The sequence below is a fragment of the Cryptotermes secundus genome, unplaced genomic scaffold (genome assembly GCF_002891405.2).
Source record: "Cryptotermes secundus unplaced genomic scaffold, Csec_1.0 scaffold1361, whole genome shotgun sequence".
In the NCBI taxonomy this organism is placed as follows: Eukaryota; Metazoa; Arthropoda; class Insecta; order Blattodea; family Kalotermitidae; genus Cryptotermes; species Cryptotermes secundus.
The window spans coordinates 478,906-494,974 of record NW_019733337.1 but is presented as its reverse complement, the minus strand read 5'-3'; the positions used below and the strand labels follow the sequence as shown (position 1 = coordinate 494,974).

The following is a 16,069-nucleotide window of genomic DNA, read 5'->3' as shown; positions in this document are numbered from 1 at the left end:
TATAATTTTGTATGTGTATTTTGATATATCTGTTTTCAAAGGGACCATTTCCTCGTCCTAGTTTTGTTACCTGTGTGGGTATATGGAAAATAAATGAATGAATGCATTCCTATCCTATAAAATACCAGCATAAAATTTTATATAAATCATGTGGCAAAATTGAAGTGCTTACGAATGGCGTTGAAGAATAACCATATTCATAAGCAGAATTACATTCAGGAAATTTTATGCACTCTTAGTGAAATTAAAAATATGAATTTAAATATCCTACCTGCTGTTTACAAGGAACTCTGTAGTTCATTCTGTGGAAAGGCAAAAACTTTTAAAGGTATTTCAAAATGAAGTATGTTGGTTCCAAGAAATTTTCAGTTAGAACCGGTGAACTCGGAACATCTACTGTCACACTGATGTTGACTTCATGGAGCAGTCTTTCTTGAGAAGCTAACAGTCTCTCAGCTCACCACATTCCATCTTTCCATGCAATCAAATGTTAAGATATATTCACAAGAAACCCCCTCAGTGATTGTAAAATATAAATTCTTATCCATAGTCGTAAACAACCAACGTAATTACGGGCAATCAAAAACTACAGAAAAGTGCAAATGTATACTGAAGGTCGCAACCATCGTTTTTTAGTGCTTCAGGATTTGTACCAACAATCCCAACATTTTGTGCAAAATATCAGATCAGACATGATCAAAACCAAAATTACAAAGTGCACAAGGGTATCATTATGCAAACAAAATTTGTGCACACTCAAAGGAGGTATGATCACAATTAATTGTAAAATATCAGTTTCTGAAAATAAGATTACTGTAACATTGAATAATGTTTAGCAGGCTCCATTTTGAGAAGCTCCTGGTAGACAGGTCATATATTTCAGAGTAATCTGCCATCTCCATCTTGAGTAAACAGTCCAGCTTCTACCCTGAAGATGTAGGTATCAGATCCCTCCAAAACACTGGTACTATTTACCAAACTATACAATGTCACACCTAGAACTTTGTACTCTTAGTATTCACCATCATACAAACTTCAAATTATTTCTAGTACAATGTGGTCACATTTGATAAAAAGGTAAAAGGTAAAGCTATCCCTGTATTGGGCTGTGGAGGCCTATAGGGTTGTGAGATGTCGAGGATCCCATATTTTCTCTAGACAGTCAGCTCACAGGTGGTGATAAGGTTGTCAGCCTTACATGCCAGCCGCCCTTTACCCCCCAGGAAGATTTCTGGTACTCATTTCTGTTAGAGGCTGTGTTGACCCCAAAGCCATAGTGCAGCTGGAAGAATTAGGTAAATTGAAAAAAAAAAAGTCCACCTCATCAGGACTTAAACCCATGACTTTCCAGCTTGTAGCATAGTGCCTCAACCAACTACACTACCACATGCCCTGGTCACATTTTATGTGAATTTGAAAAAGTGTGATATGAAAAATATAACTCTTACTTGATATGCCAAGTTTGAAATAATGTGAATCCCAAAAAAATTGGCAATACATTTATTCCTATGAGAAAACTTGTCTTGAATTACACAAGGTCTTCTGTAACACATCACTTGGGTAAAATGCGGGCACACCGTATCTTACTGCAGTGAAATGAAACTTGGATGTTTTACTCAGCCCTTCACAAGCAAACTGACAAATCTGAGTTTCTCATTTTCAACCGAGGATTGTGATCCAGTTTAAAGATATTTTAAGGACAAGTAGTTTTTGTGTTACTGTCACCTGCATGTAGCAGTGAGCGCGCCCGCGCTCCCACACACACGCACACTCTGATCATCTTCCAAGTAAGTGAAACAGCGTCAGTCATGAAGAGAACATTTTCTCAATATTACTGTCCACTGAAATGTGACATCTTGCAGTTTGACAGACAAGTACCAACTTTTTGGACAAACCTGTTGCCTCCATCTTCTGCCCCCAATGTGAAGGCTGCAGTCTCCTCCAAAACAGGAGTACTTTACATTACTTTAAATTATATTACATTGCATTACATGTTTACTAGTTTACCAAACTACATGATATCACATTCCAAAAGACAGTAATATTCATGGCCATCACTGTGAGAGCCAGAAATCTCATAAAACCTTTTTCATCCCTCTTTTGCCTCATTTCATAAGCATGTACCTCCATCTTCAGGGTAACATGCCAGACTATACAGTAACATAATCCAGAAGACCACAATATTAACCTTCACCACTGTGAAGAACAGACATCATATATAGGTAGTTTCCGCTTTAATAACATTTCTTTCAGACCCACAGGAACACACAAAATAGTGTGGCTTGCAATAGTAAAGAAAACTGTTGATGTGCTGAGAAGCGCATCTGTAGTTGCATCACAGCTTCGCTTTTGCCTCTGAATCATGTGACAAAGTCATACAAGGGCTGTAGAGATACCTATTTAACTTCAGCACCAGACAATGGTGGCCAAAGTACTTGAGTACTGTCAGTTAATGTATGCTCAGCGTATAACTACAATCACCTTTCAATTTTATTCTAAATATGATTCAGCAGTCATTACATGATATCTCTGTGAAAGAATAAATGCTGTGCAAATATATCCACCTGAAGTTGACATGACGTATGTGTAAGGCCATCTGGTGTACAAATTGAGGTACAGTAGCCTACCTCATGGAGACAACCTTATAGAACAAAAATCCTGTGTACATATGTTTGAGCTTCCCAACATCATATAAATATACAAAGTATGTTGGAAACAGAATCTGGTACCTTTCTAGTAACATGTAAACATATACATCACTGACAAGGATGCACCCTTCTTCCACAATAAATGGGATAAACATTTATACATAATTTTCATGTGTGTTCCATATAAATTTGCAAGTTCTTATGAACGGATGCTTTAATAACTGTTCAGTACATAACATTTTTTCACTGATGGTTAACAATGGCATTGCTGTTACATGTTATTCAGGCCTTGAGATATTTTGCATGATGCTTGATGTGTTCTTCTATAAAGGAAGCTATGTAATAGTAACTGTGATCATAGCCATCTCTCATGTGAAGAATCACAGGTATCTCAGATTCCTTACAAGCGTTTACGAAGTTCTCAGGAAAGAGATCTGTTTCCAATCTTGGGTCAGCCTTTCCCTGTTATTAAAACCAAACATAAACGTTTTCACAACTTTACAGGCATAACACTGTATAATACATTGCCACTTCTGTTACAGATGTACCAAAGCACAATACGTCGCAGTGCAAGGGCCGAGAAGGCCCACCCCTTACACATTCATTCATTCACATTACAGATTTACCACAAGAAATTTTATACATGAGGAAGGTACAGAAGCTCTTCATTTCAGTCAAATACCACAAACCCATGTGATTAAATGTAAGTTTTGAGGTTTTCATGGCGATGACTATGAAGAAAGTCATCTTCTGGGTTTTGGCGCCATGTATTCTTCGTTTTGGCTGACGTTCCTCCGAAACGTCAGCCAAAACGAAGAATACACGGCGCCAAAACCCAGAAGACGACTTTCTCCATGTGATTAAACTTCACTGAGCCAACCTTTAATGCCCATGAACAAAGACTTCAAATCTCCTGGTTTTGTACCACTGGCAGTCACATTTTCACTCAGAAGGGAGAGTATTAATACTGAAAAAGTGCAGTGGTCCCACTTCAGAGTTGCATTCGGGGGATGCTCAGTTCAAATCATGAGCCAGCACATCAGCTATCCTCACAGATGTTTCATGCCTTTACTCGGTCCCTTCAGGCAAATACTGGAATAGTACCTTGATTAGGTCACAACTGCTTCCTTTCAAATCATCTCCAATTCATCATTCATCTGTCATTCTACCATTCAATTCTATATTGCCTAACTTACTGATGGGGCACGCGGTAGCATAGTTGGTTGAGGCAGTATACTACATGCCAGAAGGTCACAGGTTCGATTCCGATGAGGTCATTCAATTTTTCAGTTAACCTATTCCTTCCAGCTGCACTATGGCCTTGGAGTCGTCTCAGATTCTAATAGAAATAAGTACCAGGAATCTTCCTGGGGGGTAAAGGGCAGCCAGTCAGTAAGGCTGACAACCTTACCACCATCTGTGAGCCAAATGTCTAGAAAATGCAAGAACCTTGACCTCTCACACCCCTATGGGCCTTCACAGCCTGTTACAGGGGAAGCTTTACCTAATTTACTGACAGTGTAACAAAATCCCCCTCCTCCACACACACACACACACACACACACACACAAAAGGAATGCCTGGCCACCTGGACTATGTACATGGACCAATGCAATATTGGAATGCATGGCTACTAAGGCCATGAGAATACAGCAAGCAGACAATGTTACAATGAAAGCATGATGATCAGAAGGATACTGAATTAACTGCCTATGCATCCAGTTCAGAGAGTGCACTAACATAATGGAGTGTCATGCTAACAGCTGCTTAACTCTAAAGGGGACACAATGGAGTACAGTAGGAACTACCCCACAGAATACCATGATATAATGTGAGAGTCTCAGTTTATTTATTCAATTTATTCAATGATAATATCAGTAGCTTCAACTGTTTGGTTAAAACAAATAGTGAACGATGGGTTCAATGTGGAAGGAAACAATCATTGCCTAATTTAACATATTAGCCCAGCATTTGTCTCCAGGAAGCAAGGAAACCCATGACATGCATCAGTCAGGATAACCAGTCTCTGGGCCCAGATTCAAATCTGGGACAGCCCAAACAGGAAGCATGCTTTATGAAAGTCTGAGACATTTTATTTTTAAAAACTGTTGCTAATATTTCAAATATTTTACTCAGGACATACCACATACTGCAGAAAACCAGTTGTATAATGGCTGAAATGAGTCTGCCTCTAGTTTTGTAAATTTACAGTATAATATATTCATTTATTTATTTACCATAACAGGTTGGAGACCACTACACCAGAGAAGTATTTCAGCATTTTCCTAGGGAAATTCCACAATGAAACTCTTAATGCTAATCTGAAAAACTGTATACTATAAAAATACCAGCTATGCCTGGCATCACTGCATTTTGTCAATACTGATCCCATTATCCCAAAGTTAAAATCTGACCACCAGCCCTGTAATACCAGATTTAAGATCCCCTATTCTTGAATGAACACCTTCCCCATTCACCCGCACAATGTATTGAAATGATATTTCTTCATTCATTAGGGCATCAGGTATAAAAATCCATGTGTTTACCCTGTAGTGTTGTTCCAACACAGTATTATGAAACAAATTAATACAATTACCTGATCCAAGAGAATTTCAAGAGGTGGTCCACTGTATTTCTTTACCAGCTCAGTAGCATCCCAGTCAGCCCAGCTGGCAGATTCTGCAGGGCCCAAGTAACCAGAAAATGCTTTTTGTCCCCAGGCACCGATACTCGGATTGCAAATTGCAGAAAATGTTGAAACACTGCGATACTTTCCTGGATTCTTCAGGACACAAATCAAAGCACCATGACCTCCCATGCTAGAGTACCAAAGAAGATATCCAATGGCTTATTACAACACAAATAATCATTTTTGGCTTTTCCTCATATAATAAGAATTGAGTACATATAGACTTGCAACTCTTACAATTCCAACCTACAGCAACATTATATATATATATACTTATACTAAATCATATTATGCTCAGTTGTGTGAAGTCCTCCAGTACCTGGCTGAACAATTCCATTTTTGGCCATTCCATTAATAAATATCATTCCTTCAAATTTTAAATCTATCTTTGTTTCATCCAATCTTATTTCATAGGCCAAACCACTGTTAACTGTCTCTCTGCTGTTTTAAAGACATTGGAAGTTTTTTCGGGAAGACAATGCTACAGACAATTTCACAGCACATGTGGACATGCACAAAACTCTCAAATCTTACATATATTCATATGAGTCCAAATATTTTCATATTATTCTTTTTTTGGGGGGGGGAGGTGGTTATTTAATATTTTATATGCCACTGAACAATAGGATGATCAGTGATTAATGAACCAGGAGGAATGTGGAAGGAAAAGAAGTCATTGCCTTATTTAAGATACTGTACCAGCATTTGCTTGCAGAGACAGGAAAATGACAAAAAGCCTCAGTTAGGTTAGATCTTAAATTCTCTCAGCTGTGACTATGAAGAAGGCTGTCTTCTGTGATGTGATGCCCCATGTAGTCTGGTATGAATGAATGTATAAGGGGTGGGCCTTCTTGGCCCTTGCACCGCGACCACAGTGATCTATTGTGCCTATGTAGTCTGGTAGAACTTCATTGCTCTTGTCACCTGCTTCTTGCCAGTTACTGACATTGCTTATTCTTTGACCCTGAAGATGGAAGCAGATGTCCCTCCAAAATGTTGGTGAACTTCTGCTTGACTACACAGCATCACAACACAGAAAAGTGTTCTTCAATCTCAGTCAGGCTCTACTGCTAATGGAGTACTAGATTCAGTTAAATACGGTGGAACCCACATTACTAATGTTCCTCCATTTATGAATGTTCTCAGTTTAGAGATCAAATACGCTGCTCCCAAAATAAACCTTAAGTGGGGGTTTCACTGTAATATAGAAGGGAAAAATACTTCAGTGCCACAACATACATTCTTGCATTTAGATTCATATCTTCCTTCTTGTAAAAATGTTTTAGTGTTTCTGATTCAACACTGAAAAAAGGCAACTCTTTATATATTGTAACAAAATCTGAACCTTCACAAATGTGAATCTAACAGCTACTTATCAGTCATTCTGATACAAAACATGAAGTCAAAACCTGTAATATACCTGTGTCCCATTATGGACTGACTCTCCTCTACTGTGGCAAAGTTTGAATTGATAACTTCTGGAAGTTCTTTCGTTATATACGAGAACATACGGTAGTTTTCACTCCAGGGCTCCTTGATAGCATCCAGATAAAATCCAGCTCCAGTACCAAAATCATAACTGTCATCCTCTCCAGGAATGTTGCATCCCCCTAGATGAAGATTAAATATTAACACACAACTACGTGGCACAAGAACTGATGCAACAAGAACCACTTGGAACCCATTAAAAATAAAATAAAATGCATATTTAATGACACTGCTAAATCAAAGAGGCTGGGTGTTGTGGTAATGTGGTAATTACAAAAATATAAACAAGAAAACTGATTATTTTACACGGAAATGATAAAAGTTCTCTTCATCAGTAAATTATGTCTAACTTATAATTAACAATGTCACTCATATAATCTTTAGTACAAGAGACTTGGTCCCACCCCACTAGAAATAAAAAAATAATAAAAGAAACTAAGAATGTTGACCAATGTGCTTTTGAACTGTACTGGGGACACAGGAAATATATAATAATTAAAGAATCAGCCTTACCATCTGACAACTTAGTCATATGCTCCCAGATGAAATGAACTGAACCCTCAGGCCCGGTGTAAAACTGGCAAGTACTTCATGAAACTGGGATTGGTCTGGAGGGAGTATTCCGTTGATCAGTGGTCTTCTATTTTTACTGTAGGAGTGGGGTGAAAGTGCATCACTTCAATGGGCCTAGTGAACCAGGTAATAGATAACCATCGAGCACTGGTAGAATAATAACTGACATAGTAAAACTGAAATACTTGGAGAACAACCTAACCCAATGCCACTCTGTCCACTATAAATCTCACTAGACTACCCTACAACTGAACCCAGATTTCTGAGTTCAGAAACTGATCACAAACCATGCGAACTATGCAATGTCCACTAAACCGGTAACAAAAAATTAATAGCTAATGCATTTCACAATAATCTCAAACAAAATTATGCTCACTTGGACTGGTATCTGGAGCAACAATGATGATCCCATGCTCAGAAGCATAACGCTGAACTCCGGATTTCATTATGAAATTCTGTTCTGTACATTCCAAGCCAGAGAGCCAGTAAATAACTGGAAGTTTTCCATCTTCAACCTGAGGTGGTAAGTACACAGCAAACTTCATTTTGCATCTGAGCTCCTTGCTGCAAAATAAAGGTTCAGAGTTCAGAGAACATCACAGTATTCAAGCAACATGCAGTCTGCTAATGTAATCCACACAGGATACAAAAACTTGTCTGTAAACAAACATATTGTGACATGTTGCGCAAAAGGGAACCCCCCCCCACCAGCAGTGACGTGGCGGGTGAGTCAGCGCTCCCCTCCCCCTCCTCCGCACGGTAACGTAACGGTGACGCAACCGGACTGTTACGGTAGTAACAGCGGTTACTACCGCTTGCGTTGCTAGCAACACAGCGCCAGGCAAGAAGGGTGCCTATTACGTGGCCGTATTGTCCGGTCGAGTCTACATAAGGAGCAGCGAAGGCTATTCACAGTCAGTTCTACTGTAGCAGTCGGCGACTTCAGTTGTACTGTGACAGTCGCCGAGGGCGTTATCAACGACTTCTCAGTTCGCAAGTTACGAGCTACAGCCGCGTGTGCGATAACCAGTGATAACCAGTCATATCTGGAGTGTGTAATTCAGGGAGACTTGTATAGCTCCCGCATTATTAGTACGTGAAGACTCTCGAAGAGAGTGTTAAGAGATTTTGTTCTAGGGTTTGTAAAGTGTGGAAACCCGTAACATTGTTATAATCAACTGTAGCCGATAGTTGTAGATTGTTAAATAAACCAATTAACCATCTCTACGGCGTCTTCAGTAACGAAACACGTTACACTGGTGTCAGAAGTGGGATCAGTAACGCAAAACACGTTACAATATTTACAGCTATATTTTTAAACCTGGCTTCTGGGATGTACCTGAGGAAAAGTATGGCAAGAAGCAGTGGGACAATGGCTGCAGCTGCATTGTGAGTGGGAGAGAAGGACTAAGGACTGTAACTAAGGCCCATTTTAACCCATACACATCACACAAATCTTATCTCAGGTAACTCAGCCAAATCTACTAGTAAGAATGGCCATGTCTAAAGCACACACAAAATCTGGCTGATCTTTGAACACCATACATTCAAACTTTGTGATGTTCATTTATTCCAATCTGAGGAATACCTAAGTCTGGTTCAAGCACAAAACTGGGTCACACAGAATTACTGGGTTTTTGGACTTTTTTCCATCGTCTGGAATTCTTGGTAATAGAGGACACTCTAGGTAATAGATGTCCTCTATTACCTAGAATTCTGGACGATGGAAAAAGTCCAAAAACCCAGTAATTCTGTGTCATCCACAATCGTCAGAACCCTTTAGAATCTACAAAACTGGGTGTTGATTTCACACAAAACACACATGCAGCCATAAATATTATTGTGTTTCATCTTTGCCACAGCACATTCAAGCAAAAGAGGTGTTGAGTGCTCCTGTCATCAAGTCACGCTAAACATTAACGCAGGGGCCGCGCCATAGCTCAAGCGGTTAGTCGCTGGCTTCCCACCGCAACGGCCCGGGTTCGATCCCGGGTCTGGTAAAGTAGGATTTGTGGTGGACAAAGTGGCGCTGGGGCAGCTCTCCTCCAAGTACTTCGGTTTCCCCTGCCAATCTTCATTCCACCAATTGCTCCATAATCACCCTCACCTATCATCTGGGCCTGGTACAATAGGCCCAAAATGGCCACAGTACAGGGGACTTAGTCCCACCGCACTAGCATTAAAAATAAAACAGTAACGCATAGTTCCACCCTAGGCATTTACTAGGTGGCTACGCAATGCAAATTTCAGTCATGACATCAGGTACCCTGACAGAGGTATTCTGTGGCTTTCCTCAGTTTCTCCATTTAAATGACTAGATCATGCCTAGATTACACCATGAGTTTCCTTTTAAATTCTCTCAGATTAGTCGGTCATCCTACAATTTGATGCTATATAGTCTAGATACTGATGTCATAAAATCATCTACAAAAAAGTGGAAAATTCACTGTACTATATTGCTAAAAACAAAACTATCTTCTTCTTCTTCTTCTTCTTGGGTAGGTGACTATCGATGGACGACGCTGTCGACGTTCTGGAAGTACGGACTGCATCCATACTCATGGTCAAGTATGTAATGTAGTTTCCGGAGGATGGTTGTACCTCCGAAACGTCGGTACCGTTGCCGGCATAACAACATGAGCACGAAATTTATCACACCTAAAGCCTAAAATCAGCATTTAGAGTACCATATACACATTGCAATCACCTGTCATGAGAAAACACCTTCTGATAACCTCCAAAACTGCGGTTGCTTGAAACTTCGCTTAATGCAGCCATCTGCGAAATAAGAACATGTCAATTAAATGTTTAAATTACGTGCCATTTTATTTTATTTGTACTTCTATTAGATAATTTCAATTCTTATTCACTTTCAAAACTCGTAACACTACATAAAGAAAAATGCCTTATCATTTTTAACCTTACATTTATACCTCCAAAATGTCGTATTCCTACCGGCCTCACAACGCACTACGATTCACACACAAAACCACGGACAACTAAATACTGCAATCTTCAAAACAAGTGAGCACGTTTTACGTACATTCAGAGCATTCAGAGTTTCACTGTTTATATGTAAAATCACTGATTTGTACCGGCCACGGACAACAAACATTCCGTCAAATTCGGGCCACAGTTTACCAACAAGAACTGGTTATATTCCGTGTTTAGCTTATTTTCTACCCTAGACCAGACTATACGGCGTCACATCCTGGACGATGGTACCATACTCTTATGGCTCTTATAATGATTGATGTGGTGCGAGGGTCCGTATCTCAAATAGAACTGAGAAACATTTTGACAGAATACCTTTGGCGTGCACGTACCTACATATCTACAGTAATGTACTGTAAACAATTGTAAGTATTGTAACTTTTCTCTATTATTGTAATACGCCAATGTGCAGTAACTGACTTGTCTTGTATCATGTAACAATGATCTATAGAGACGAAATAAATAACTATCCGGTTTTTTGTTTTCAAAGTACGTTGTAACCCAGCCATTCAATGTTCACGTCAATGAAGTATGAACCAAAGAAATGAAATCCGTTAACCTGTTAAGGGGTGCAGACTCGAACTAGAATTCGACGTACATTTACATAACCTTTCAGTCTTAAATCGCGTATAATTTTCTGAAGAGTTTGTTACTTATCATGAGATATGAACATCTACAAGTCTCTGCATCTTTCCCGAACCAGCTCCATGCCAATAACTAACACAACTTCAGTACTTTTATAGTTTTGTTTTCATCCGCCATCATCAGCATAACTGAGCAGCTCGAGTCCAACTGTGGACAGGTTTCTTGGATCTTTGTAATGGCACAATATTAAAGTCAATCTTAAAAGTTATATCATTAGAGAATCTTGGTTCACAACATTCAAACCTTTAAGTGAATCAGACAAATATTTACCCTCACAGACTTTTCTTATGCTATATCATTTCATTGGCATGTGTCATTTAATGGAATACTGTAGGATACTTCCCTCATAACTAAATCTAAAAGATTCATCTGCTCCCTCAACACAAATTGTATTCTCATTTATTCTCTAACTTACAAAAACAGAATATCTGGTCACTAGCTGGTGCACCTCAAAATCTACAGTGACAGTCATTAATTGTAAACTACACATGGAGTTCACATTAAGAATTTTGCATAACATACAATGTGAAGTTAATAAAAGTGATAATATAAGTACAAGATCACACACCAATCCAATCATGAGGCTGTGGGTAAACTTTGCTTTCTTCTTTACTATGGAGTACTGACTGTCCCTTACATCTGCTGGTAAAGTTGGCATGTTAACCGACAGACACACCAAGTCTCAAGAAGAAAGCACACTGATTTTAGATAAGAGGATGGTTAGAACTGTAATCACAAGAAAGGCTGGTCAGTTACCTGAAATTCAAGCAAATTTCAATTTGTGCATGTAAGATAGGTTGTCAAATAACATAGAATTACCTATATTCTGCTAAATGATACTGCTTCCCACAAAGTGCAGAGGAATCTGATTTTTTTACCTGTATAACAGCACCACAAATACTGTTTAAATCCACACCTGGCTAAAAAATTGTGAATAGCTTCCTACAGGAATTATGTATTAAGGAAGAGCCATGAAAACAGAGCCAAAGAGGAATGAGATGAAGCGTCTGACTACTTACAGGACACTGTCAACTTGAAAAGACTACTTAAACCAGGATGGGTAAAGAGCTTCATCTGCAAAAGGTTGCACAATAAGAGATATACAGCTTCAACACATCTTTTGTGATTTCATCAGCTGGCACTCCATTTCATGAAGCCACATGCCTACCAAAAGGTGAAGTACTACATTTCATTTGAGGTGCAGGATTGCTGCAGCAATGAATCTTAAAGGATGATGATTTCACTGAGCACCCACCCCTTCAATTTATCCATGTAATTGTCAGGCAGAGAAAAAAGCCTTGAACAAATATCTTCATGAACTCTTCAAAATGTCTTGTCCTGTAGAACAAATAGTCCTACAAACTTAGTATCGCTGGCATTATACAAACATTTTCTTCTTTTAGTGATGAATGTTGTTAAGTTCTGCAATGATCTCTGATGATAAAGTCCAGCAATATCATAAATGAAAAAATCTTAACTTCTCATATAAATTTTTTTAAGAGTATAAGCTTCATTTCCGTTCAGTGAATAAACAGACATAATTTGAATACACCTCAATTCAGACGCAGGCTGTAGAACTGAGAAACTGGCAGTTCAATACCAAGCATGGACAAGAGACCATTTGTGTGGCCTCCAAGCTTGGGGGCGCTTTCTCAGGAAGTAAAGTAGCTGGTGCATGAAGCTGGTCACTCATCGAGCTAAACCCCCTCCACTCCCCCATGTATCTTCACGTGATGCATAAGCAGAGGGACCTTACTATTAGCTATACCTCTAGCTGTAGAAATGCTGTGAGCTTCGGCTTTGTAACATGACATGTCATGCTTCTCCATCACCCTTACGATTTCACACCACGACATGATAGAAAATAAAAAGAAAAAGACAGAAGTTTACTGTAACCCTCAGTGATGAAACTTTTTTCCCTCTTCTGAGATGTGAAGCTGTGGAGCCTGGTATAAAATTCACTTGACGCTGTAGAGGGATATACAGCCTCCATCTTTGTCTGCTTTCCTGGCTTACTCTTTAACCCTCAAGATGGAGGCGGTATGAAATGTTGATAAAAATCCACCAGACAGCACTCTTCACAGTCACAGCTGTGATAACCTCAAACCCAGTATACCCTTCCAGCTCCTCCACTTTCCACTTTATGATGTGCATTTTAGCTGCAGCAAATATAAGGAACACGAAGACATGATGGTTCTGTGTGGTGACGTCTCAAATAGACTTACTAGTTCATGTACATACAAGCAGTTAAGACATTTTTGTAAAATGGAAATTCTTATAAACTTAACATGGACATTTCACTACGTTGTTCATTACAATAGTTCGTACATTAATTAATGACACTGCAGCTCATATTATAAAGTATGAAACAGGAGGATGATTAATGGATGACAAACTGGGACAGATGTAGAAGCAGTCGTAACCTATTTCCATGCACTGTCCCAGGAGTATGGACTGCAGAAAATAACTCAATCACCACAGTAGGTGTCACCCAAGATTCAAACCAGTCACCACCATAATTCAAGTCAGATGGATTATCACTTGAGCAAATTTGCTCAGTTACTTACTACAGTTACTACATTATGTTCCTGTACTCATACATGCAGATATGTAATTGTCCACTCTGCTTCACAATGGTCCCTACAGGGAAAGACCTATAATACCCCAGTATCAACATACTGACCCCCACTGTGATCTTTTTATATTTTGTCTGTGGTCAAAAAAATGACACATGTTTTCACACTAGTGAATTATTATGGCCACTGAGGAATGCTGCAGAACCGTCAGCATACTCTCCCTTATAAATCACACGGAACTGGCAAAAATATGTCTGAGTATCCACATATCACACAGCAGACAGACCACCATGGCATGAAGTAAAGAGTACTCAGCACACACCAGCAAACACAATACCAGCATACATCTGAAAAGCCGATTTTTAATTGGGTATCTGGGTGTGGACTGATTCAAGACACAGCTGAACACTGCAAGAACTCTCATGTTCCATAAAAGTACAAAATTCCTTCACTCGCCAAGAAACTACAAACTCACAAAAGTAGACCTTTCATTCATGGGCAACAGGTGAGAGGACAAGCCAACATTGAAAAAAGAAAGAAAAATTAATACAAAAAATTTAAAGCATTTAGAAATATTATTTTGGTGTCCTGAATACTTTAGGACAAATCAGTACTAATACTCCTGTTTTTAAACAACTTAACGTTAAATCTGTTATCAAATTATGTGGCTATCCCCCCCCCCAGGCATGCCCATGTCTCCACCACACAATTTAATTATTTGACACAAATACTGGGATTATATCATAATTCTTTATTGTTATCATTTTCTCACAGAATTAATAACAGAACATGTGCTTCTTTGTATTCAAACCATTATCTGTGTTCTCATAAATTAAAATGATTTCAAATCAGCAAATAGTGAGACAAGAACTGTCAAGAGTCATGTCTCAGTAACTAAAAAGCTAACCTAACCATATATAAGATACTGAAATGAGTACTGACAGTAACTAATGCTAATGTTTAAAAAAGAAAAACCATTAAACGCAATTACACTCGCTGCCAGAAATGCAAACTTGAAGTATAAATATTACCGTAACAAATTTTGAGAAAATGCATTATCATCTAAATGTCAAGTTCTTGTCTCACCATTTCTAAGTTTCTCCTCTGTTATCTGAAAGTACTACACAGCTTCAATTTGAGAGTGGTACAATTACAACCCTAATTTTGAACTACTAAATAACCCCATCAAGGCACATTAAGACTAATGACAATCTTACAAAACACTGACACATGGATATAATAATGTAGTTAAATGAAGAGGAAGTGCAGTAACAGCTTCAACAATTTCAATAAAAATATTTTACTAAATGGATCATCAATTCAAATTATAAATAACACTGTCTTCTGGGATGTGATCCCATTAAATCTGGTATAAAATTACCAAATATTTTGCCAGCACCAGCTCCCTCCATCTTCAGTGTAGAACAGTGACATGGTTTACTCTTCTGTGATGAAAATGGAGGCAGGATGTTCCTTCAAAATGCTAGTACAGATCAACCAGATTACACAGCATCACATTCCAGAAGACAGCAACTTTTGTAGTCACCAATATGAGAACCTCATGTCTCACAATTACGACTGTTATGCGAGAGGCAGTATTGTAAATAAAAATAATTTCTATAAATTGTTCTGAAATTCATTAGAAAAGAAAAAAACCTGCTGTACAAGGTCTGACAATTTAACAACAAAAACATGTTCTGTGCAGCAACTGCATGTTTGATCATGTGATAACAAGATTCATCTGTTTTGTGGCAAACAGGTCTTGGGATTCAGCTTTTTTTTCTGTCTTCTCGCCAAGAAACACAAAATAAGATTTTCCTTTAATCTTCCAGAAAGAATGCTGGAGGAACCAGATCTTCTGAGAAAACAATGACTTAGTCACAAGACTTGGGTCTTCCACTGTGACTCCACAATGGTTTTAATGTTTAGTATGGAACTGTTTTGTTCCCTTTAGCTGAATGCACTAGACTCATATGAAACTGCTATTCTATATTATCTTGGGGAACTGTAATTCGGATTCCTTACTTCATTACATTGCACTGTCTTTTTCTTCTTCTTCTTACAAGTTTGTGGCACACCACATTTTTAATGACAAATTTATTCTGAAATAATTTTAATGTTTACAAATGTTATTAATGTACTGCTTAGGCAAACAAATGGTGCAAATTGAAAAGCAAATGCTGTTTCCAGTGAAAAAATCTGGTCTCTGAGATAGACTTGAAAAGATTCTGATGATGGTGTATACTGTACTTCTTTTGGCTTATTTTGGACTTCACCCATCGTCTGGTATGTAAAAGACAAAAGACCACGACGTTTCGGAGACTGGACCTGTCTCCGTCTTCAGGCGGATAGGGAAGGATAAACCTACTCAGTTGGGCCCGTTAGAAAAAGCTAGTCTCAATCACTGGAAGTGATTGAAGTCAAAAATAAGCCAAAAGAAGTACCGGTCTCTGAGG

The 16,069-nt window shown here is 38.6% G+C and overlaps 1 protein-coding gene and 1 long non-coding RNA gene across 3 annotated transcripts; one reads left to right on the top strand and one right to left on the bottom strand.

Annotated features, from left to right (window-relative positions):
• Window positions 1-1,484: 1,484 nt before the first annotated feature.
• Window positions 1,485-10,421, bottom strand: LOC111868104 (S-formylglutathione hydrolase). 2 transcript variants are annotated; one of them, XM_023858493.2, is made up of 6 exons: window positions 10,332-10,421; window positions 10,106-10,176; window positions 7,775-7,962; window positions 6,758-6,947; window positions 5,245-5,467; window positions 1,485-3,110 (listed from the first exon to the last, which is right to left on the bottom strand). In XM_023858493.2, exons 2-6 carry the CDS (start codon window positions 10,174-10,176, stop codon window positions 2,931-2,933), a joined length of 852 nt encoding a protein of 283 aa, XP_023714261.1. In that variant the 5' UTR covers window positions 10,332-10,421; the 3' UTR covers window positions 1,485-2,930. The 2 variants fall into 2 exon arrangements, with proteins under 2 accessions (XP_023714261.1, XP_023714260.1); XM_023858492.2 differs by having other exon boundaries at window positions 10,324-10,417.
• A 158-nt stretch (window positions 10,422-10,579) lies between these two features.
• LOC117282601 lies at window positions 10,580-14,112 on the top strand. The gene is made up of 2 exons (XR_004513403.1): window positions 10,580-10,757; window positions 12,059-14,112. It is a non-coding gene; the product is annotated as an uncharacterized LOC117282601 (long non-coding RNA).
• The last annotated feature ends 1,957 nt before the right edge of the window (window positions 14,113-16,069 follow it).